Below are 25,427 nucleotides of genomic sequence, written 5' to 3'. Positions count from 1 at the left end.
AAACCCGCCAAGTCAGCAAGGCGAGTAGTGGGTCTGCGGGGGTCGGGGGGGTGCAAAAGTGTGGTGTGAAGGTAAGTGATGGGTGCAAGTGTGGAGAGGTGAGTATCTGAGGTAAGTGCAAAGTGTTAGTAAAAGTTTACATACCTTTGTTTCTTCCTGCAGGCTTCAGTTGGTGGGTATGCGGAGAGTCTCCCACCTCCGCGTTGGAGATGACAGATGGCTGTTGCATTCTCCAATGCAACGACCATCTAATTTCTGCAAAAGAAAGATGTTTAATGAGGTCTTGAATTCAAGACCTCATCAAAGTACAGAGAATGTCACTGTTTGACAGCTTCACAGAGCTGTCAGATGATGACAATTCATCTGTCAAAAGTTTTTGACAGATGAAACGTCATACGTTGACGTTCCCTGCAACTGGCTTTTCCTTAATTGGCCTGCTAAGTCTACTGGGCGGGCTTAACAAGGTCAATCAAGGGAAAATAGCTTGAGTTGGCCAGAAGTTGTTGGAGGCGGGACTGAAACCCGACAAGTGAGAGTCTCTCCTCCAAAAACTCCCCATTGACAAAATCACCCCCTCACTGGCTGATGCAGTGAAACTCACTGGCTGACACAGTGGTGTCAATGAACACTCTATAGTTGGATTTATTGGATTTCTCACTACCTTGTTTTGGAGAGTCCCAACCATACGCCATGAATTTCTTCAGAGCTCCTCCTGCTCGCAACCATAATGTCACCAGAAGAGTGGTTGAAATGCCATTTACACGTATAAATAGGGTTACCACAGCATTTTCAGCAAAGTTACAGTACAATTCACACCCATAATGATGGATTTCCACACATATGAGAGACCCAGCTAACCAATAAGAAAGCTTCAGTGTGACAGTGATTACAGTATTTTCTCCTCTGACTCCAGGTACAGAAGGTAGTCAGAAAGACCACCAGGATGTGAAAACCTATGTCCACCACTTGCACGTTATTGACAACCAACAGACATTATTTCAGCTTTCTCACAGACTTGAGCCAAGAACTTAACCAAAGCTGCATCTTATTGGAAGATTACTGATGTTGAAGTAAACTACAAGGAACTGCAGATACAGCAACTGTGGCAAAGTGATTTAACTAGCGTGCTACATGAGGGGCCTTTTGTGAAACCACGGACACAGTTTACGTGCAAATTCAACACGAGGTGAAAAATAAACTAGGTTACTTTCAGGTGAGAAAGTAACAATGGGTTTGAGGAGGCACTTGTGTGGTATGCAGTCCAGAAGCCCTGTTGCATCATCCAAGATACTTGACAGCGGTATACTAAACAGTCAACAAGCTAAGAAACCATCACTAGTATTTGCTTAAACTAAGCAGAAAAGAATTATATCCATTTTTGTCCAATTCCGTGAAAATTATTTTTAATCTACTTTTTCATGCCAAACTGTCAAAACACAGATGTTTAGTGTTATTTCATGACACAATGACCAGGACCTTCCTCTCTGGCCCGATGTGTGACGTAAGTCTGGTGGGATGGGCTTTGTGCCCATTGGACTAACCTGCCACTGACCCTGGCAAAGTATCCAGAATCGGGCTTATTAAAATTTGTTTTGGCAGGATTTCCATGTGTTCTTGGGAGCTTGCCACTGGGGAGAGTAGGAAATGGTCGCTGCTACAGGAGATAGATAGCTACAGCAGCTTAATGAGGTAGTCAGCCTTGAACATTGAAAAACAAATGTCATTGGTCCAATGAAGTGGCAAAATCTGCCGATTAAAATTGCCACTCCATTATGCTTAAAAGATTGCTCGACTTGCCTTGTGTCTTTAAATTACTCGCGCTGTTGTGCCTCTCCTAGCAATACTGGGTACCTATTGAATATGGATGTTCTTAGCAATCAGCGTTGTCAAAGTGATGGAAGATGTGGCATGATGTAATTTTGAGGTTATCGCCTCATTTAAATGCCCCACCCCGGCTATTTTTCGGCCATTGCTTCTGGTGATAGTGATGCCGGAAAATGTAACGCACATCTAACTGCGCTGGGATCTGGCAATATTAACCCTTGACACATTTTATGTCATTGCCTGCTCTGGCACCACTGGACAACCACAAAAGTAACATTGTGTGCGATATTTAGTGGTTTGTAATGTATTTCTTCATCAGAAAAGTTCAATGAAATTTTAAAAAACTGCACTACAGTGCTATAAACATATGCCATGCTAAGCAGGTTAAAGCAGGTGACGAAATAGGATTTTAGTTAATTTTATGGCTGATGTTGATAGGACTTCCTTTGATATGGAAGGCTTTGGTCCCATAGTCAAAACAGTGCCGAGTATTTGTGAAATAAGATAAATAAAGCACATTTTGTAAAGTCTGTATATAGAATTAATGGCCCTGAAATTCTGCCAGTGTTATGATGGGAGACCGACTGAACCCCCAGAAAAACGGTATCGATGAATAAAAAGCGACCAATTACACCATTGTTTGGGGGGCTCTACCGATCTCCCACTGGAGTTGCAGCAGGAGACCAGGAGATCCCCGGTGGAATTAATGGGCCAGAACTTGCTGGAGTGGGGCATCTCTTGTCGTACGCTGTTGGTTAGATTTTTTTCCTGCACCTTCAACTCAAAACATTTTGCGCCCTAACTAGTTGGAAGTGCAAGCTGATAACGGCGCGGCAGGGGAAACGGGGCATCTGGGACCTGAGTGAATGGTAGGGCAGCAGTGGTATCTCCTTAATCAATGAGATTTAAGGATTGAGAAATAAACAGAGGAACAACTGAGAAGGAGGGTAAATTAAACTTGAATCAGATACAGAAAAAGAAATAGAGAGGGAAAGAAAGATTAAATTAAGGAAGAGAGATAAAAAGAGAAAGGAAAAGTAAATTTTAAATTTGACATTTTAAAAATCTCCAACAACAATTCACAACCTGAAGGAATGAGACTCCACAGTTAAATGATTTACTTTCTGGGCCAGAGAGGTTGATTGACAGTACTTAAAAATTATCACGTTGTTAAAAGGATACTTGCACAATTAATTACTAGACATAACTTTCTCTGCTGCATTTAATGAGCAATTAATGTAAAAATCCAGAAGTTCTTAAAAATAACGTGGAGGCTAAGGGCGAGATGCCATTTGTGCAAAGCAAATGGCGGAGCAGTATAAATCAACCAGTGGGTTCTGGAGATTCGCAACTTTCAGCGAATCACTTAAACCCCTGAACTTGCTGGCTGATTTGTACATCATAACGGCGTTGTTCACATGCCATTATTTTTTCAGTAAGTTCCAGCCTAAGGGGAAGAAATTCGGTACCTTTGCACCTCCAGGGGACGCTAACTCGGTTCTACCTGCTTTGTGACTGGGCGTGGCGATAGTACTGACTCCCGCAAAATTGACATGGAGGTTTGCGATGGTGGTAACCACTAGCACCACGATCTCCTGCACCCAGAGATCGTGATGTCATTGCCGTGCGCATCGCTGCGGTAGCGCCCCGGACCCGAACTTCGGTTCCACCCCCTGCAGCATCGCTGGGCGACAACACCGACAGCTGCAGGAGGCGTTGTTTGGGAAGCCGGGAACGTCGGAGGCACAAATAAAAGGGGATTTTGGCGCGGGTAGCAGAAAAATTTTTACAACGTTCATTTTGATTTTTTTCCCATTCCTCCTGGGCTGCGATCGATCAGCCCGGCACTCTGCTGGAGCACATGGGGCTGATCGGGCCAGATCGTGGCTGCCGTCAGGGCCCAGCTCACTGGTCCCAATGCAGCGCTGGCCCTTCCCTTTAAGGGCGGGAAGGAGTTGCGGATCTCGGCAGCGCTGCAAGGGACTTTATGCAGCACTGCACCACTACCACCCCGCCTGCGTCCTTTAGTGCTCCAGGAAGAAAGTGGAGTGCTTGATTTAGCGCTCAACTTCCTTCCTGGAGTGCAAACACCAAATTTTGCAAAAGCTGGGAATCATTAGCGTCTAGCGCTAAGTTTCCCAGCTTTCAAAAGTTAGCGATAAAGGGCGATTACTGAATTTCTCCCCCAATATGTTTAAACAAGGGCACTCCATGTATTTAACCTCTCCAGATCATGAATGAACACATTGCATCACTGGTGTGTGCTGGAAATTCATTCGCAATCTGGATGCTCCATGGAATAGGCACGAGATCTGCCTGCAAGTTCAGGGGATTAAGTGAACAGTTGCAGCTTTAACAAACATCTACATATAACTGTGTTGCTTATCTTTTAGCACTGTTGCCTGTAGTTTGGCTTAAATCATGTAACAATATTAAAAGCAAGGAGTTTGTTAGGGTTGTTTAAAGGAAGGATGAGTCAAAAGAGTCCCAAGTGTTCACTTTTTTTTGTGCCGTGAGAGAGGTCCGGAGCAGGGACAAGGAATTAATGCATTTTGTGCCCCCCCACCCCATAAAGGTGTGATTGAGAGAGGTGCTTGTAATGTAGCACTGTAATTCAGCCAGCAGTTAGAGATATTGCACTCTAACCCCTTGCAGCTTGAACTTGCAATTAGGGATAAAATGCACCCACTATTAGAGCCAGGGGAACTTAAACAGCAAAAAGAGCAAAGGATGGCAACAGATGGCCAAGGATGGCAAAGGTGCTCCCTAGGGAGCTGCCAGCACGGGAGCCATCTTGTTTACATATGGGGGATGTCGAATTACAGTATGCAGACGACGCTTGCGTCTGCGCTCACTCAGAGGTCAAACTCCAAACCATCGTCAACACCTTCACCGAAGCGTACGAGAGCATGGGCCTTACACTAAACATCCATAAGACAAATGTCCTCTACCAACCTGCCCCCGCCACACAGTACTGCCCCCCGATTATCAAAATCCACGACAAAACCTTGGACAACGTGGACCACTTTTCATACCTTGGGAGCCCACTGTCAACAAGGGTAGATGTCGACGACAAAGTCCAACACCGCCTTCAGTGTGCCAGTGCAGCCTTCGGTCGCCTGAGGAATAGTGTTTGAAGACCAGGACCTCAAACCCGGCACTAAGCTCATGGTCTACAGAGCAGCAGTGATACCCGCCCTGCTGTATGCCTCAGAGACATGGACCATGTACAGCAGGCACCTCATAGCACTGGAGAGGTACCAGCAACGCTGCCTCCGCAAGATCCTGCAAATCCATTGGCAGGATAGGCGCACCAACGTCGGTGTTCTTGCTTAGGCCAACATCCCCAGCATCGAAGCTTTGACCACGCTCGATCAGCTCCGATGGGTGGGTCACATTGTCCACATGCCTCATACGAGACTCCCAAAACAAGCGCTCTACTCGGAGCTCTGGCACGGCAAGAGAGCCCCAGGTGGGCAGAGGAAATGCTTCAAGGACACCCTCAAAGCCTTCTTGAAAAAGTGTAACATCCCCATCAACACCTGGGAATCCCTGGCCCAAGACCGCACAAAGTGGAGGAGGAGTAGCATCCGGGAAGGTGCTGAACACCTTGAGTCTCTTCGCCGGGAGCAAGCAGAAACCAAGCGCAAGGAGCGTACTTCAACCCAAGCATCCCACCCACCCGCCCCTTCAACCACCGTCTGCCCCACCTGTGACAGAGGCTGTAGGTCCCGCACTGGACTCATCAGTCACCTGAGAACTAATTTTTAATGTGGAAGCAAGTCATCCTCGATAATTTCAGTAGTGAACAATAGTTTTTGTTTCCAGTTTCAAAAATAGCCCACAGTGGGCCAAGGTGGCTTATCACACTGTCCTTAATCTCAGGTCTTGGTTAGGATCCAGCCCAGATTGAAAAGGTGGAAGTGTCTGCGGGTTGTGAATGACTTTGGGCAGTCTTGACCCATTAATTAGTGGATGTTGGTCTACAACACAACTAAACTGCTTACTTATGAACAGTCTGACACTCCATGGTCAGTGTTACTCAGGCCAAAGGGATTGTGTGTGAGAAATGGAATTAAAAATCACACTTGTGCAGAAAGGAGTGCTGTGAGATTGGGGTTGAGATCGGGCAGAGAAGGAGTTTCACTCTGCTCTTGGCCTATGATATACCTGATATGGAGCGCTTGATGGGTAGCCAAAGTGAAAACAAAGTTCTATTTTCCACACTAATATCCTTCTTCATGAACGCACAAAAATTTCACCCTTAATAATTTTTTGAAATTTACTGCTACTGTATTTAGGGGGAAAACTCTTTTTTTACTTCACTACTAATACTGATAGAATTCAATTATAGCCAAGAATATATCATTTTAGAAGAGCAGTGAGAATTCAATATTTTTCACTGTCACCCCTAGTTTTTGAATAGCTAGCTGTATTTAGAACTTCTACATAGCACAATTTTGTCCAGTGTCATCACTGTACATTAGCATAGAGTGAATTGCTTTTTCTGCCTGATACCTGCAGTAGGTTCCTGCATTTGGGATTTGTGCTCTGCTCAAAAAGTGTTTAATAAAATTTCAGGCCTAGGTGTTCAGAGTTGCTAACTGCTTTGATGCAATACGAGCGATGGCAAAATCAATGCATTACTCCATAAATTAATAATTTCCAACAAGAAACTAAAAATGAGATTGATTGAGAGACTCCTGTCCACTGAAGGTACAAGAATCCAGAAGCAGGATAGATAACACTGTTGTGTCCCCTTGTGTTCTTATTACTGTGTAATACAGACACTTTTAACTCATTTTAGTTTATAGCTTTTACTCAGTGCTTTCATGATGTTGCTGCCGCATGGTGCGGAGTGATACAAGATGTCCGACCTTGCACTGTGCACTGCCTGACACAGTGTGCCACATAGCAGTATAAATGCACTAACCAAAGTAGTTCCATATAACAATGTAACAAGTAGTTCCATTTAACGATGTGATAATATAACGATGTAACATCCCTCTTTCTCAAAGCACTAAAACATGAAATTTAATTTAATTAAAAAAAATATTGGCCTAGAAATTCAGTGGGTTGCGCCAGCCGCTAACGCCATAAAAGGGCTATATTTCTGGCGCTAGACACTTAGCGCCTGAACGCAGTCCGATCTGTGCCGACGCCCAAATTCAGTTGACATTTAGCGCCGGCGCAAAGTGTTTGCGCCCGCTCAGGTGCGCGCGCAGCTTATGACGTCATATCGTCGCGCAACGCTGTTTGTGCGCCCCAAACCGGAAATTCAGTGGCGCCCGCCCAATGTGGGCGTGGCGGTGCTAAGAACTGTGAGGTGGAACGCAAAAGAGGCCCTGTGGGCCTCGGGGAACGCAAATTAAAGGGCACTTACACTGACCTATAAAGCCCAGCCATTTTGCTGCAATGACTTTACTGCTTTGGATTTCTGGACAGAGACCAAGGGACAGAGCTTACAGATTTGGGACAACATAGGAGAGGTATTTTTGGCTTCTGGCCAGTGCTTTGACATTTGATTGTGATTTATCTGTTCTCAACTTTATTATGGGGGCTGTATGGGGGGCCAACCCTCAGTTGCAGCATTATGTGCGAAGGGCTCACAGACGCTGTGAGAGAGGGCCAGCCATGCCTAGACGCAGAGGGGCCATCAGGCGTCGGCAACGTAGGCCTTACCCACTCAGGCAATACCGGCAGCAGGTGTCCTATCTCACCATGACTGCGGCGCATTGTGTGAAGAGGCTGCGCTTCAGAAGGGAGGTGGTTGCAGAGATCTGCCAGCTGCTTCACACAGATCTGCGTCCACAGCTGATGTGCAGGACGTCTCTCTCGGTGGAAGTGAAGGTCACAGTGGCTCTGAACTTTTATGCAAGCGGCTCCTTCCAAGCCGCTGCTGCGGACATAGCGAACATCTCCCAGTTCGCTGCGCATCGCTGCATCCGGCAGGTCACCGATGCACTTTACGCGAGGAGACACCAATTCATCTCCTTCCCCATGACCCGACAGAGGCCGGAGCAGTGTGCAGTCGGATTTGGCAGTATCGCGGGCTTCCCCATGGTGCAGGGCGCCATTGACTGCACGCATGTGGCTATGCGGGCACCTATCCACAATGCCGAGGATTACCGCAACCAGAAGGGCTACCATTCCCTAAATGTACAGCTGGTGTGTGACCACAGGCAGCGCATCCTAGCTGTCAATGCCCGCTTCCCAGGAAGCAGCCACGATGCATTTATCCTGCGCCAGACTACTGTGGCTGACATGTTCGAGGCACAGCCTCCACCAAGGGGATGGCTTATCGGGGACAAGGGCTACCCTTTGTGTACATGGCTCATGACCCCGCTCCGCGCGCCCAGGACCCCAGCGGAGGAGGCATACAACGAAAGCCATCAAGCCACAAGGAACATCATCGAGCAAACGATAGGCGTCCTCAAGCAACGGTTCCGCTGCCTGGATCGTTCCGGAGGATCTCTTCAGTATTCGCCGGATAGAGTCTCCCAGTTCGTCGTTGTGTGCTGCATGCTGCACAACCTGGCTATCCGCAGGACTCAGGCACTGCCACCTGGCATTGCACCACCACCTCAGGAGGACGAGCAGGAGGAGGAGGAGGAGGAGGAGGACCAGCCCAGGAGGGAGCGACCAGGGCCAAGGGCCGTCCGCCGGGGGCTTATTGATCGACACTTCTAGGCCCCCTGTCAGGGAATGGCCTGTGGCAATGAACGCACCTGAGGCAGCCGCTCCGCAAGCCCTCAGCCGGTTAACGCAACAACCTGGTCATGCTGAATAAATCAAAAGCTTTATTTCACAAACTCAGGGCCCTTCCCACATGAAACAGAAAAACAGACAAGACCCCCAAAAAACAGTCAAAAACATCTGTCACTCCCAAAACCTGGGGAGGACTAACAAAACTTGCCCATCCAAAAGGCCTTCAACAGCGGCCTTACAAAAATAAGCACCCCCCCCCCACAACAGAGACACCCCCATGAAAACAAAAAATGCCTTGATCCTCGGCCTTAACAAAATAATGCCCCCCACAACACAAGCCCCCCAATATAAAAGAAACCGCTCTCACCACACTCTAATGGGTGTGCCGAGAGGGCGAGTCCTTAGACAGGCTTCTCCGGCCCCTGGCCGACCTGCTGCTCCACCTCAACCTGGGCCCTGCGGGTGTGGCGAGGCTGGGGGAAGGCTCATGAGGGCCACAAAGTGTGTCGGCAGATGCCCTTGGGGGTCGGCCTAGACGAGGCCTGGCCCGGGAGGGGCCGGCTGCTGACTGCTGCAGCTGTGGCTGGGCAGCATCAGTCTTAGCAGCAGCTCGTCGCACCTTGGCTGGGGGAGTGGCAGTGTCGGCAGCACCATTGGGGGCAAGCTGGCTGATGGCAGGTGCGCGCTGCTCGCCAGAGACACTGGCACTCGGCCGGGCTGGCAGTGTAGCAAGCGCAGCAATCTGGGGGAGGCCAGACCGCTGTGCTGCAGCAGGGCGGCGGGTGCCATGGCGATGCCTCCGTGCCACAGCGAGTGTGGCAGAAGTGAGTGCCCGAACTGCCCTGGTATGTGCCCGCATCAGCTCTGCCAGTGTCTGGACGGCACCACTCATCTCCGCCAGTTGCTGCACACCCGCGTCCTGCGCTGCCGCGAGTTGCTTCACACCCCTGTTGTGCGCTGCGGCCAGTTGCTGGACACCCGTCGTGCGCTGCCGTGAGTTGTTCGAACCCCCTGGCCTGTGATTCCCCGAAAGCCACCACACTCTGAGCCAGGGACTCAATGGCGTGAGGCATCTGTTCGACCACCCCCATGAACTCTTGGTGGCGCCGCTCAGACGCCGCCGACATCTCATCGAGGACGCGCACCTCCTGGGCGAGGACCGTGTCCGGACTGGAGGGCGGACTCTCCCTCCGGGGAGAAGGCCGCCGAGCTGGCCGACCCTTCCCGCGTGCGTCGACCCCACTTGGGCCAGGTTCTGCCCTCCCCTCCAACACCTCCCCCCTCTGGGCAGAAGGCCGGCGTGCTGCCGGAGCCTTCCCGCGTGCGTCCACCCTACTGGGACCAGCTTCGGCCCTCCCCTCCAACACCTCCCCCTGGCTCTCCTGCAGGCCAGACGTCTCCCCTCCATTGCCATCCCCTGGCGCGGAGGAGGGTTCCCCCGATGTGCCGCCTTCCTCCTGGTCCTCGATGTCCTCCTCCTCCAAGGGCCTGGCTCTCTGCGCTTCAGGGACCACCTCCTCCTCACCAGCTGAAAGCAGGAAGGCACAAGAGTAGCTTTAGAGTGAGGACAGGCCGTCAGCGAGGGAGGCCTGAGTGGTGCATTATGCGCATTTGTCGGTCAGTGGGAAAGGATGTAGATCTGAAGCGCGAGGGCAACGAGAGAGGTGCAACCGGTCATGTCCTTACCAGTGGGTACCAGTACAGGGTCCGCCTCGCCGATCGCGACAGGGCCAGTCACCCGGCCACGCATGAGTCGTGCCACGCTCTCCTCCAGATCAGTGAGCGCCTGGTACTCGGGACGGCCTCCACCAGTGACAGCCTGGCTCCTTACATTGCTCGCCAGCTTGGCCTGCAAGAGAAAGGACGGCCTCTAAGTACAGTGTGGTGCCCTGTCGCTGTGTGCACTGCCTCCCATGGTGGAATAGCTTGGCCAGTGTGGTGCCCTGTTGCTGGGTGCACTGCCTCCCATGGTCGAATAGCTTGGCCAGTGTGTTAAGTGCAGAAAGTGCTATTGATGAACATGCAAGTGCCATTGCTGCGGGAGGAGGGCTGCCCATTAGGCCTTTGAGGTCCCTTTGCCCATAATGTGAGGTGCACATGCAAGGATGAGGGGGACACTGGAAAGGGTACTCACCTTCACCATCCGAGTGAAGTCGTTGAACTTCTTGCGGCATTGGTCCACACTCCTGGGGACATCACAGGTGGATGACACCCTGCGGGCGATTTTGCCCCAGGCTCTCCTGTACTGGCTCCTGGGAGCCTTCCTGCCACTGTCCGGGCACAGGATCTCTCTTCTCTTCTCCACACCATGAATGAGCACACTCAGAGCATGCTCTGAGAAGCGCTGCGCTCGCTCACGGGCCCTCTCCATTGCTCCAGGCGCTATTTTGGCACACCAGTAGTGCTGAGGCCTAGCTGCAGGGCTCCAGTATGCAGGGCGTGGCAGCAGTCAAAGTTGACCCTTCCCCCTTTAAGAGCTGGCCGGCGTCAGGGTGTCTGCTGTCAATCAAAACATGACCGCACCTGCGCTGCGCCCGGCTTCGGCGTTATTAGGCCGCATCGCCGGCTTAGCGCCGGAACACAGCATTTCAACGCCAGTTTCAGCGCTCGGCCAAACTTAGGGCCAACTCTACTGAATTTCGGTGATGTGGCCTACACTTTCCGGCGGGCGCTAACTTTAGCGAGCGCCCAACTTTAGCGCCCCAAAAGTGTCCAGACTGAATTTCTAGGCCATTATATCTAAACTATTATCAAATAGAAAGAATCGTGAGTTTTCTTTTCTTATTCGCGATATCGCTCAGGTGGTTGGATGTTGTCCCTCCATCTTGTGGATTTGGTGGTGACCACTCCTCTCTGCGTTGTTTTGGTGTGTTCTGCTCTTGTTGTTGTTGTTGCTGTCGCACTTGGAGCAAGCTCATGTGCATGCTCGTGGTTGTTTGATTTGTGGCACTTGTTTCTGGCATTGTACTGCTTCTAGTAGCTGGTGTTGTCAATGTTGCTGATGTTGTCTGCTGCCTAACCAGTTCAGGTGAAGGTCTGATGTGGAGTCTGTTCCGTCTGTATTGGTTACCAGGTTCGGTCTCTACGAAGTAGGATCTTGGAGTATCAGCTTTTCCAATGACCTTGGCTGGATTCCAGGTTTTCAACACCGGGTCTTGCACATGCACTGATTGCCCATTCAGCAATTCTGGTAGCATCTTTGCATGTTTGTCATAATATTTGCTCCCTACGACTTGTGCTTCTGCCAGCTTCTGTCTGAAGTCCTCCTGGTCCTGGGGAGGATGTATTTTTGCTGGTAGGGTAGTCTTAAACTTCCTCCCATTCAGCAATTCCGCAGGTGATTTCATGTCTGCTTTCAGTGGTGTTGATCTGAGTGATAGGAGGGCAAGGTCTTGGTCTTCCCCCATCTCACTACTTTTGATGAGAGTTCACTTGACAGTCTGGATCTGTCTTTCGATGAACCCGTGTCCCCTTGGGAAACGTGGGGATGAGGTTACTATTTTGAACCCATACTTTTCTGCCAGAGCTCTGAATTCACTCGATGTGAACTGGGTTCCATTGTCACAGATTACCTTTTCCGGGATTCCTTGTTCAGCAAACAAGCTCTTTGCAATTCTAGTGGTAGTTGTGGCTCTCAGATCTTTCATCCTTCTCACAAAAGGAAACTTAGAATAGTAATCTGCCACTATGAGATACCATTCTTGATTGCACATGAAGAGATCTGCCCCAACAGTGTGCCATGGTCTTGACGGTATTTCACTAGGTATCATCTCCTCTTTCTGTGGTGCATTTCTGTATTTCTGGCATATACCACATGCAGAAACCATCTGTTCGATATTTTTGTACATGCCTATCCAGTATACAGCTGATCTGGCTCTCAGCTTGCATTTCTCCATTCCCATGTGGCCTTCATGTATTAGATGGAGAAGTTCTGTCTGCATCGTCTTTGGCACGATGATCCTCGATCCAGCAAGGAGAATACCGTCTTCTATTGCGATGTTGTCTCTAATCATCCAGTATTGACGAATTGTCGCCTGTACCTGCTGGATTCTCTCCGGCCACCCCTGTATCATTGTTGTGTGAGTCGTTGCAATTCCTCATCGTTGCTAATCTCATCTCTGATTTGACTGAGCTTTGTAGGGGTAACACTCACTAGGTGGTGGATTTTTACTGTTAGACCCTCCACCTCGTGTTTCTCATATGGTGACAATCGAGACAACGCATCTGCTAGCACCATTTCCTTTCCTGGCTTATATTTAAGCGTGAAGTCATAGCTTTGGAGCCTTAGAAGTAGTCTTTGCAGTCTTGCAGGTGCTTTGCACAGATTCTTTTTATAGATCTGTTCTAGTGGATGATGGTCACTCTCTATTGTAAACTGCCTTCCATACAGGTATGTATGGAATTTCTCGCATCCATACACTACTGCTAATAGTTCTCTTTCTATGTTGGCGTATCTTGTCTCGGCTGACGTTAAGGCCTTTGATGCAAAAGCTATTGGCTTTCCTTCCTTCACAAGAGCTGCCCCTAGTCCTCTGGTAGAAGCGTCTACTTGCAGAGTGACTGGTTTTCTTCTGTCATAATATAACAGACTTGTTTCTTTGCACAACAGTTCTTTAAGCTGTTTGAAATTCCTTTCGTGTGATTCAGACCACTGGTATTTGGCGTCTTCTTTCATTAGCTCTCTGAGATTTGTTGTATGTTCCGACATGTTTGGGATGAAAGAACTCATGTATTGGATCAAGCTGAGGTAACTCCTCAGCTCTTTCTTATCTTTGGGTGGTTTCATTTGAGCAATCGCCGCAATCTTCTCAGGATTTGGCTTGACTCCCTCTGGTGTGTGAATCATACCGAAGAATTGGCATTCCTTGACTTTAACTATGCACTTATCGGCATTTAACTTGATGCCAGCCTTCCTGGTATGCTCCATGGCCTCATGTAGGTGCATATCATGGTCTCGTTCATCTGCTCCATAGATCTGAATATCATCAGCTATTCCTATTGCTCCTCCACAGCCTCTATATGTCTCGTCTACTTTCTGTTGCAAGATATCTTGACTGACCTTCAACACGAATGGTAGCCGTAGGAATTTGTAACGCCCAAATGGTGTGTTGAATGTTGTCAGTGTTGTTGATTCCTCATCCAGCTTCACGTTCCAATATCCATTCCTGGCATCTAGTTTTGAGAAAACCTTGGCTTCTGCCAGTGATGGCGTAATCTCCTCTAGCGTTGGGGTGGGATAGTGGTCCCTCTTTATCGCCTGGTTTAGATCTTTGGGGTCCAAACATATTCTGAGATGCCAGTTTGGCTTTTCTCGTACCACAATTGAGTTTACCCAGTCTGTGGGTTCAGTGACCTTTACGATCACTCCCTTTTCTTCCATCTCCTTTAGCTCTCTTTCAAGCTTTGGCTTCAGCTCGATGGGTACTTTTTGTGGAGCATGGATAACGGGCTTTACCTCTGGATCGATGGTGATGTGGTATTGGAAATCTCCAAAACATCGCACTGTATCATCAAAACATTCCGGATACATGTCTATCAAGTCTTTTTTACTCTTGATTTGTGGGCGATTTTCCAGCGGGGTGTTGCTGTCTATCCTCCGTGACATTTTCGTCAGCTCGTGGTTCACTGAGATCAATCTCAACTTCTCACAGCTGTTTAATCCCAGGATCGCTGGCCCCTCAGTGTCGGTGACATAGAACATGCAGTTGATGTTCTTTCTTTTATGTGTCCCTTTGACAAAGGTTATTCCGAGTTGTTTAATCTCACTCCCCCTGTATGCTGTCAGCGTGACATTACTTGGCTTTAAACAACTGTTTTTCGGGTAGCCATCTTCTCTCAAGTTTTTGGGAAAGATCTGCTGGTACAGTCTCAATAGGAGAATGTTGCTCTGAGCCCCTGTGTCCAGCTTCAGCTTTAAGTTGATGGTTGTGGGCTGACCTTTGATCCTCTTTTCGATTTGGATGATGGTGTGCAATTCTCTCCTCGGAGTATTTTCCACTCTGGACATCTCGTGAAGCTGTACCTTTATGGTTTCGATGTTTAGTGTATTGTCATGACCATAATCATCATCATCCTGTTCATCCATGGCATGGATATTGTGTTTCTTTCTCTGGTTCTGCTGTCCACCTTTGTTTTTGATGTATGTTCCTTCTTTCTTCGTTCTACACCTCTTTTCCCAACGGTTTAGTTTGCCACATGCATTGCAGCTTGTTCCATATGCTGGACATTTCCTCCTGTCTGTATAATCGTGCGGTCTTCCACAGTTTCTGCACATGTTTCTCTCGTTGTCATGTGCCTGTCTTTGTGTGTTGTACTTTTCTCTCACTGTATCCACTCTGTTGTCCGCACGTCAGCCGTTTGAGAAATCAGCGTTCTCATTTGCTGCTTCATGGCTTCATGAGCTCTCGCAGTATCTATAGCCTCTGTTATTTCGAGCTTTTCTTTCCCTATCAGGGCTTTTTGTACCTCTGCGTGCGCTGACCCCCATATCAGCTGGTCCACAAGCCTTTCCTCCATTTCCTTAAATGCACACTTGCTGGCTTCATTTCTCAGCCTTGTTAAGAAATTGTCAACTGTTTCACCGAGCTCCTGTCTTAGACTCTGGAATTTGTATCTGTGTATACGGTGATTGGATTTAGGCTCTAGATGGTTGCTGAATTTCTTAAAGATTGTCGCAGGGTTTTCCTTTTCCTCTTCAGTCAAACTCCAGCTATTATACAAATCTAGACCTTTTTCTCCTGCCCACAACAGAATGTAACTAACCTTTTCCTCGTCAGCAGTACCCTTCAGGAAGCTTTTGAATGCAAGGTCACATTTCTGTTTGAACTTGCGGAATGCCTCTACTATATCGTCGGCTTCCCAGTTCATGAGGGGTTGCATTTGCGCAGTCAGTGCCGCAGCAGCCGCCATCTTAGTTGCCCATACGATTCACGCTCAATCACGCAGACACCGGCACTCATGATCAGCTCATATATTCACTTTTCGTCTTATTCATAGTTCGTATGGCACAAGTTGTACTCACTTATACCGCTGCCACCATGTTGTGTCCCCTTGTGTTCTTATTACTATGTAATACAGACACTTTTAACTCATTTTAGTTTACAGCTTTTACTCAGTGCTTTCATGATGTTGCTGCCGCATGGTGCAGAGTGATACAAGATGTCCGACCTTGCACTGTGCACTGCCTGACACAGTGTGCCACATAGCAGTATAAATGCACTAACCAAAGTAGTTCCATATAACAATGTAACAAGTAGTTCCATTTAACGATGTGATAATATAACGATGTAACAAACACAATTATGGGTGATTTGCTCTTCACTATTTGTAGCAAGAGCATAAATATTTCTTTATATATGTGTTCATGACTTTGCTACAAGTGGAAAACATGAAATTTTACCCCAAGGATTTAATAAATAAATGGAAAATGGCAACTATTGGGAGCGATTTGTACTGGCCAACCACCTTCAGTCCCTGCTGCTCCCAGCTTGACACAAGTAGAAGTGACACAGAATCCCATGCGCATTCTTTACCTATAAATTAAATTATTCCATTATATTTTATAGCCAGTTCCCAAAAGCCTGTTTCACGTTGGATAAAATTTTGTGCAATGATGTACCTGTGTTTGCTGTAGTGATAGTGAGTAATAAAAACAGGGCCATTATATTTTATGTTCATCTGTGTATATCAATGACGCTTTGACATTGTATCTAGTAACTATTTATTGGTGCAATGTATTTATTTATATCATAGCTGTTTGTGCTCAGTATTTTCTGTATTCAGTGTTATATTTTAAAGCACTGCTATTCAGGAAAGGCCAGATTTGAGAGACTGGAGGCATTAAAATTCAGTGTGGATTGTGTTTCAATAAAGCCCAAACACATTCTTATTGCCAAAAAAAAGGTCAACAGAAACCATCCAACTTATCTACAGATATTGTCCCTGTGGAAAATTAAGCTGTTTACTTTATGTTAATTCTTTATTTTACAATAGTTTTGTGATATAATAGCAATAATTTATGTTAGTCTGGACTGCTGTAGCACAGATCTTCACCAGTCTCCAGTAATACACTCAGTTCAGTCGGTGAATTGTGTTTTTTCTCCTTCATGAGAAGTAAGTTATTGCTGTTGTGAATAGGAGATACGGGGGAGCAATTCAACTTGCAGCTGCCCGTTTACATCTGTAAAATGGGTGTTAGACCTCTGAATTTCACATTGTGATCAGTCGGCCCGATTTGGACTGGAAGTGCGCCGAACGCCATCTGGTATCTTTTCGTCAACCTGGGCACCATTTGGCACCGGCGTTAGGCTTCTTAAATATGTAAATTGGGTTCCTGCACCAGTTGTATGAGCCCGAATGCTAAATTCGGGTACAAATGGGCAGATCCTGCGCCACGCACACTCCACCTAGCTGTACCAAGTCTTGATTGGCCATACCAGTGGTCCTTAAAGGGACCGCTGGAGATCGCTCAAAGAAAAAGATCCAAGAAGTTTTCAGTTTTTATTATTTTTGTGGACACCGGGGAAGCAGAAGTGCGTCACACAAAAAGCTCGGGCCTGCGAGTTCGAGGCTCCACCCCCAGTATTGCCTAACCCCACTCTCTCGGGTGAGAGCTGGCGGATTTCCCGACCGCCCCCCCCCCCCGGCAAGCTGCAGTAGGCTGTCCCTTTGGTGCCCGCAGCTCCTTGGTAGCATCTAAATGAAGCCGACTACACACCTGTTTTGGGCGCAAGTCAAATTTCTCCCCCACAGACTTATTTGCAATAATGTTTGAAATGTTTAACAAATAAAATTTAACTTTTATACTAAACTCAGAAAGTGACTTGTTTGCCTCTCATAATAGCCATAGAATTTTTAAATCTACATTTGTCTCTGTGAATTGTGCTCCAGCAAAACAATGTTTGTAACTGTAATTTGTGACATTTTCCTATCACCAAGAGTGGCACAGATTGCAAACCAATTTAAGCACATAGCACTGTGATTTTCTTTGAGAGCACTATTTAACTAGGTCACATTTTTAAAGCACACTGAGTGAGTGTTTCTCTTGATTAGTAATGCCTGACAGGCCTGACTGAAATTATGGGCTTGATTTGAACTCCGGGCAGAACGCAACAAATGAGTGGATGGCCACGTTGGAGCAGTAACCGGGAGGCTTGGCCGACTTTAATAGCCGGGCCTTGTTAACATGTCACTTGCCGACAACAACAACAACAACTTGTATTTATATAGCGCCTTTAACGCAGTAATATGTCCCAAGGTGCTTCACAGGAGCGTTATCAAACAAAGTTTGACACCGAGCCACGTGAAGAGATATTAGAACAGGTCAAAGAGGTAGGTTTTAAGGAGCATCTTAAAGGAGGAGAGAGAAGCAAGAGAGGTTAAGGAAGGGAATTCCAGAGCTTCGGGCCTAGGCAGCTGAAGGCACGGCCGCCAGTGCTGGAGCAATGAATATCGGGGAGGCGCAAAAGGCCAGAATTGGAGGAGCAGAGATCTCTGAGGGTTGTAGGGCTGGAGGAGATTACAGAGATAGGGAGGAGCGAGGCCATGGAAGGATTTGAAAACAAGGATGAGAATTTTTAACTCGAGGCATTGTCGGACTTGGAGCCAATGTAGGTGAGTGAGCACAGGGGTGATGGATGAATGGGACTTGGTGTGAGTTAGGACACGGGTCAGGGAGCACAGGGGTGATGGGCAAATGGGACTTGGTGCGAGTTAGGACACGGGTCAGTGAGCACAGGGGTGATGGGTGAATGGGACTTGGTGCGAGTTAGGACACGGGTCAGCGAGCACAGGGGTGATGGGTGAATGGGACTTGGTGTGAGTTAGGACACGGGTCAGCGAGCACAGGGGTGATGGGTGAATGGGACTTGGTGCGAGTTAGGACACGGGTCAGCGAGCACAGGGGTGATGGGTGAATGGGACTTGGTGCGAGTTAGGACACGGGTCAGCGAGCACAGGGGTGATGGGTGAATGGGAGTTGGTGCGAGTTAGGACACGGGTCAGCGAGCACAGGGGTGATGGGTGAATGGGACTTGGTGCGAGTTAGGACACGGGTCAGCGAGCACAGGGGTGATGGGTGAATGGGACTTGGTGCGAGTTAGGACACGGGTCAGTGAGCACAGGGGTGATGGGTGAATGGGACTTGGTGTGAGTTAGGACACGGGTCAGCGAGCACAGGGGTGATGGGTGAATGGGACTTGGTGTGAGTTAGGACACGGGTCAGCGAGCACAGGGGTGATGGGTGAATGGGACTTGGTGCGAGTTAGGACACGGGTCAGTGAGCACGGGTGATGGGTGAATGGGACTTGGTGCGAGTTAGGACACGGGTCAGCGAGCACGGGTGATGGGTGAATGGGACTTGGTGCGAGTTAGGACACGGGTCAGCGAGCACAGGGGTGATGGGTGAACGGGACTTGGTGCGAGTTAGGACACGGGTCAGTGAGCACAGGGGTGATGGGTGAATGGGACTTGGTGCGAGTTAGGACATGGGTCAGTGAGCACAGGGGTGATGGGTGAATGGGACTTGGTGTGAGTTAGGACACGGGTCAGTGAGCACAGGGGTGATGGGTGAATGGGACTTGGTGCGAGTTAGGACATGGGTCAGTGAGCACAGGGGTGATGGGTGAACGGGACTTGGTGTGAGTTAGGACACGGGTCAGTGAGCACAGGGGTGATGGGTGAATGGGACTTGGTGTGAGTTAGGACACGGGTCAGCGAGCACAGGGGTGATGGGTGAATGGGACTTGGTGTGAGTTAGGACACGGGTCAGCGAGCACAGGGGTGATGGGTGAATGGGACTTGGTGCGAGTTAGGACACGGGTCAGCGAGCACAGGGGTGATGGGTGAGTGGGACTTGGTGCGAGTTAGGACACGGGTCAGTGAGCACAGGGGTGATGGGTGAATGGGACTTGGTGTGAGTTAGGACACGGGTCAGCGAGCACAGGGGTGATGGGTAAATGGGACTTGGTGCGAGTTAGGACACGGGTCAGCGAGCACAGGGGTGATGGGTGAATGGGACTTGGTGCGAGTTAGGACACGGGTCAGCGAGCACAGGGGTGATGGGTGAACGGGACTTGGTGCGAGTTAGGACACGGGTCAGCGAGCACAGGGGTGATGGGTGAACGGGACTTGGTGCGAGTTTGGACACGGGTCAGCGAGCACAGGGGTGATGGGTGAATGGGACTTGGTGCGAGTTAGGACACGGGTCAGCGAGCACAGGGGTGATGGGTGAATGGGACTTGGTGCGAGTTAGGACACGGGTCAGCGAGCACAGGGGTGATGGGTGAATGGGACTTGGTGTGAGTTAGGACACGGGTCAGTGAGCACAGGGGTGATGGGTGAATGGGACTTGGTGCGCGTTAGGACACGGGTCAGCGAGCACAGGGGTGATGGGTGAATGGGACTTGGTGTGAGTTAGGACACGGGTCAGCAGAATCGTTGATGAGCTCAAGTTTATGGAGGGTGGAAGATGGGAGGCCAGCCAGGGGAGCGTAGGAATAGTCGAGTCTGGAGGTGACAAAGGCATGGATGAGGGTTTCAGCAGCAGATGAACTGAGGCAGGAGCGGAGATGAGTGATGTTATTGAGGTGGAAGTAGGCGGTCTGGGTGATGGAGCAGATGTGAGGTCGGAAACTCATCTCTGTCAAATAGGACGGCAAAGTTTCGAACTTGACCAAAACAGTCGGGTTGGCGGCGGGTAGCAGCTGACTGCTGTGAAAATCGAGTGGTAGGAGACCGCTGCCGATGCCTGGGGGAATGATCCCCAGCATATGGTAACTGCTCTGAGATGGGAATCCAAGTCGGGGGAGCCCGGAACAAGGGAGGCCAATGGGGAGCTCCTGCAGAAAACCTGTAAAACAAAAAGTAAAACTTACCTCAAACTCTTGTGGCCCTGGCTGCTGTTCACGGCAGGTTTGGCCTGGTGGGAAAGCTCCCCTGATTCAGGCCTTGGGCTAAGATGACAAATTAGGCCCCAGAGATGTAATCAGAGCCCAATCTGTATATTTAAGGAAGACCCCGCCGGCTTGGGCTGGCTGTCGTTTCTGCCTGCAATTTTAAATCTAGGCGTGAAAGAATGGGTAAGTCCCCAGCTCCATTTTAACTGCCCCCTCACTGGGTTTCTGCTGGGGGAGGGGAGGAGTTGAACTCGACTCCTGTATCACAAATATTGGTGGACTATTAATTTGAAGTGCAGTCAATTCAACGTCCTGCGTCTGCTTTTGGTGAAATACAAGGAGCTGCTGAGAAACACTTTGGCTTCACTTCAAACTACATCACTTTCAGAAACTATTCTCTTCTCTCACTGTCTTCAAGTATCATCTAATGACAGCATCAGAAATATCACTTGCTACATAAAAGGTTGTAGAAATAGGAAAATATTAAGTCCAACAGGCCTATCCCTATTTTTTTTCTGCCAGTTTTCTCCCCTTTTCTTTGCTGAAGGAATTGACAACCTGCTGGTGTACGCTCCCATGGGCTCAGCTGGCCATTATTCATCTGTGAGGCCCTCAAAATCCACAATCATTTTGGCAGACCCAAGACACTAACAGGGAGAACAGAGACGGCCCCCAGTTAATGCTGGGTTTCTGCTCCATTTGGCCCACGCTCGGGTTTAGAAAAGGGACAGGTTTTTTGTAAGATAAGCATCTTGGTCCACCACTCCCCTGAAGCAACTGTCCTCAACCACATATTTCTTCACATAGCTTTACTACTCTAGGCGCAAGCACTCACCACTTTATGCTATGGCTCGAGCCGCGAGAAATTGGATGGAGTCAGAGACACATAGGACAAACGGACAGAAGTCTTCCTCTACCATGGCTATGGTGGCAGAGCTTGGCTCACAGGTGTGTCTGGAGGCTTTTCGAACAGTGAAGAGCAAAACAGCCAAATGTAATCCTGTCCTTATTCATATCACACGCGCAAACTTTCAGCTGGGATTGCTGTACAGCAATTGGTCAATGGTCCTTGACAGTTTTCTCCTCCCCTACCCTGGCAAATATAGCAACCGTCCTGCCACCTTAGCTCAGAAAAACGAATTCAGCCCAGATTAAGGATCGAATCTGGGACCATCCTAGTCTATAGAGCTCTGGTAGTCACTGCCTTTTTTAAGTGACCCATCAGAAAGGTCATTTTCATAGACGGCAGCCTTCTCACCATATCCTCGATTGCTTCTCTCTCCAGAATTGCCCAGAAATCTAATTGCCCCTTGAACCCATTCATATTGTCAGCAACTATGGTTTTTGCCGGTCATTTATCCACAACTCTGTTTTCATTCAGATAAAAAAAAATTCTAGCTGACTTCCCAACCTAATAATTTTTTATCTTGCGTTCCTATGGTCACTTCTAGCTATTAAAGAGTTTCTAAAATTATTCCCCTCCTATTGTAGTTTTATTCCTCTTGTTGGATCCCCTGTGCTGTGCTCATTTCTCACTGGGGGTGAGCTCCAGGTAGCAGCATATGGAGGTAAAGATGTTGGTAGCAATTGTAAAGACTGCTAGTGTTTTTAATGTATATTTCAGATTTTGCAAAAGATTGTTTGGGTAACAAAAACGCCTGGTTACCCTAACCCAGCGTCTGACACAATAAATGTGGAATAAATGGAAACGCAAGAACATAAGAACATAAGAAATAGGAGCAGGAGTAGGCCAATCGGCCCGTCGAGCCTGCTCCGCCATTGAATAAGATCATGGCTGATCTGATCCTAACCGCCAATCTACTATCACAGAACCATCTCCTGAATCTAACAGAATTAGACACACGAAATAGGAGCAGGATCAGGCTACACGGCCCCTGGGCCCACTCCGCTACCCACAGGGCCATGTCCGATCCGAACCTGGACTCATGTCCAAATTCCTGCCCGCTCCCCGTAACCCTTAATTCCCTTTACTTCTAGGAAACTGTCTATTTCTGTTTTAAATTTATGTAATGATGTAGCTTCTACAGCTTTTTGGGGCAGCATATTCCATGGACCTACCACCCTCTGAGTGAAGTAGTTCCTCCTCATCTCAGTTTTGAAAGAGCAGCCCCTTATTCTAAGACTATGCCCCCTAGTTCTAGTTTCACTCATCATCGGGAACATCCTCCCCGCATCCACCCGATCCAGCCCCTTCACAATCTTATATGTTTCAATAAGATCGCCTCTCATTCTTCTGAACTCCAATGAGTAGAGTCCCAATCTACTCAATCTCTCCTCATATGTCCATCCCCTCATCCCCGGGATTAACCGAGTGAACCTTCTTTGTACTGACTCGAGAGCAAGTATGTCTTTTCTTAAGTATGGACACCAAAACTGTATGCAGTATTCCAGGTGCGGTCTCACCAATACCTTGTACAACTGAAGCAATACCTCCCTATTTTTATATTCTATCCCCCTAGCAATGAAAGCCAACATTCCATTGGCCTTCTTAATCACTTGCTGCAGCTGCATACTAACCTTTTGAGTTTCGTGCACCAGGACCCCCAGATCCCTTTGTACTTCAGTACTTTCCAGTTTCTTGCCATTAAGATAATAACTTGCTCTACGATTTTTCCTGCCAAAGTGCATAACCTCACACTTTCCAGTATTGTATTCCATCTGCCAAATCTCTGCCCACTTACTTAGCCTGTCTATGTCCCCTTGCAGGTTTTTTATGTCCTCCTCACTCACTACTTTCCCTCCCATCTTAGTATCATCTGCAAACTTTGATATGTTACACTCGGTCCCCTCCTCCAAATCGTTAATATAGATTGTAAAGAGTTGGGGACCCAGCACTGACCCCTGCGGAACACCACTAGTTACTGATTGCCAGTCTGAGAATGAACCATTTATCCCAACTCTCTGCCTTCTGGTAGATAGCCAATCCTCTATCCATGCCAGAATATTACCCCCAATCCCGTGATTTTTTATCTTAAGCAATAATTTTTTGTGTGGCACCTTGTCAAATGCCTTTTGGAAGTCTAAATACACTACGTCCACTGGTTCCCCTTTATCCCCTTCCTCAAAGAACTCCAGCAAATTTGTCAAACATGACTTCCCCTTCATAAAACCATGCTGACTTTGTCCTATTAAATTATGATTATCCAAATGTCCTGTTACTGTCTCCTTAATAATGGACTCCAAAATTTTACCTACCACAGATGTTAGGCTAACTGGTCTTTAGTTTCCAGCCTTCTGTCTACTGCCCTTTTTAAATAAGGGTGTTACATTAGCAGTTTTCCAGTCTGCCGGGACCTTTGCTGAGTCCAAGGAGTTTTGGAAAATTATTACCAATGCATCCACAATCCCTACCGCCACTTCCCTCAAGACCCTAGGATGTAAGCCATCAGGTCCAGGTGATTTATCCGCCTTGAGTCCCATTATTTTACCGAGTACCACTTCCTTAGTGATTTTGATCGTGTTTAGCTCCTCCCCCCCATAGCCCCCTGTTTGTCCAGTGTTGGGATATTCTTAGTGTCCTCTGCTGTAAAGACTGATACAAAATATTCATTCAGTGTTTTTGCCATCTCCATATTTCCCACCATTAATTTCCCGGTCTCATCCTCTAAGGGACCAACATTTACTTTAGCCACCCTTTTTCTTTTTATATAACTATAAAAACTCTTAGGCCTAGAAATTCATTATAGCCACTTTTGGGGCGGTAAAGTCGGGCGGCCGCTAAAGTTTGCGCCCGGCGCAAATTCGAGGCCACTTCGCCGATATTCATTAGATTCGCCCTAAGAGTTTGCTCGAGCGCTAAAACTGGCGATGCACGGCTCTCTTTAGGCGCTAAGCCGGCGGCCCGGGCGCTAACACCGGAAGGTGGGCGCAGGGCAGGTGCGGCGAGCTGCTGATTGACGGCAGACACTCTGGCTCCGGTGAGCTCTTAAAGGGGGAGGGTGGATTTGTTTTTTTGAAAGGCCGAGACAGCTGTATTTGTGTTGTTGGGGAGGGCTTCTCTCCATCCGTTTGTTATGTGGTACCGGCACACCACCACCACCACCACCTCCTCCTCCTCCTCCTCATCCTCATCCTCATCCTCATCCTCATCACCATCACCATCACCATCTTTGTCTCTCACAAAGTGTTGCAAAACGTCTGCCTTTTCTACTGCAGGAGTGTCCTTTAATTTGCGCTCCCCGCGGCCCGCCTCGGCTGTGTACCATTCCACTTCACAGTCATTCGGGCCGCCAGGCGCACAATGGGGCGGCGCGAGTGAAGTTCCGGTTCCGGGCGCACAAAGGGCGTTGCACGACGAAATGACGTCATGATCTGCGCGCGCAGCTGAGCGCGCGCAAAGACTTTGCGCCGGCGCTAAATGTCTACTGAAGTTGGGCCGAGGCGCAGATCGCGCTGCGCCCGGGCGCTAAGCGCCTAGCGCTCGAGATCTGCTCCTCCTAAGGCGTTAACGGCTGGCGCAGCCAACTCAATTTCTAGGCCTTACTATCTGTTTTTACATTTTTTGCTCATTTACTTTCATAATCTATCTTCCCTTTCTTAATCAATCTTTTTGTTATTTTTTGCTGTCTTTTAAAGTTTTCCCAATCCTCTATCCTCCCACTAGATTTGGCTACCTTATATGCCCTTGTTTTTAGTGAAATACTATCCTTAATTTCTTTACTTAGCCACGGATGGCTGTCTTTCCTTTTACACCCTTTTCTTCTCAGTGGAATATATATTTTTTGGAAGTTGTAAAATAACTCCTTAAATGTACATCACTGATCATGTATCATCTTACCCTTTAATCTATTTTCCCAATCCACTCTACTCAATTCCGCTCTCATACCTTCATAGTCTCCTTTATTCAAGCTTAGCACGCTTGTTTGAGATCCAACCTTCTCACCCTCTAATTGAATATGGAATTCAACCATGTTATGGTCACTCATTCCAAGGGGATCCTTTATTAGGACATTTTTAATTAATCCTGTCTCGTTACACAGG

At 48.2% G+C, this 25,427-nt stretch overlaps 1 protein-coding gene across 1 annotated transcript in view; it reads left to right on the top strand.

Moving 5' to 3' along the window:
* Positions 1-1,782, top strand: part of rapgef5a (Rap guanine nucleotide exchange factor (GEF) 5a) — a 109,428-nt gene extending 107,646 nt beyond the window's left edge. Inside the window, exon 16 of the mRNA XM_085988454.1 lies at positions 914-1,782. Coding sequence (XP_085844580.1) covers positions 914-1,032 — 119 coding nt within the window. The 3' untranslated portion in view covers positions 1,033-1,782. The remainder of the gene's footprint in view (positions 1-913) is intronic.
* The last annotated feature ends 23,645 nt before the right edge of the window (positions 1,783-25,427 follow it).

This window comes from Somniosus microcephalus, chromosome 5 (assembly GCF_052327205.1).
Source record: "Somniosus microcephalus isolate GS21.2 chromosome 5, FLI_Smic_1.0, whole genome shotgun sequence".
Taxonomy (NCBI): Eukaryota; Metazoa; Chordata; class Chondrichthyes; order Squaliformes; family Somniosidae; genus Somniosus; species Somniosus microcephalus.
Note: the sequence above shows the minus strand (reverse complement) of the source record. Positions and strands in the feature narration are given on the sequence as shown.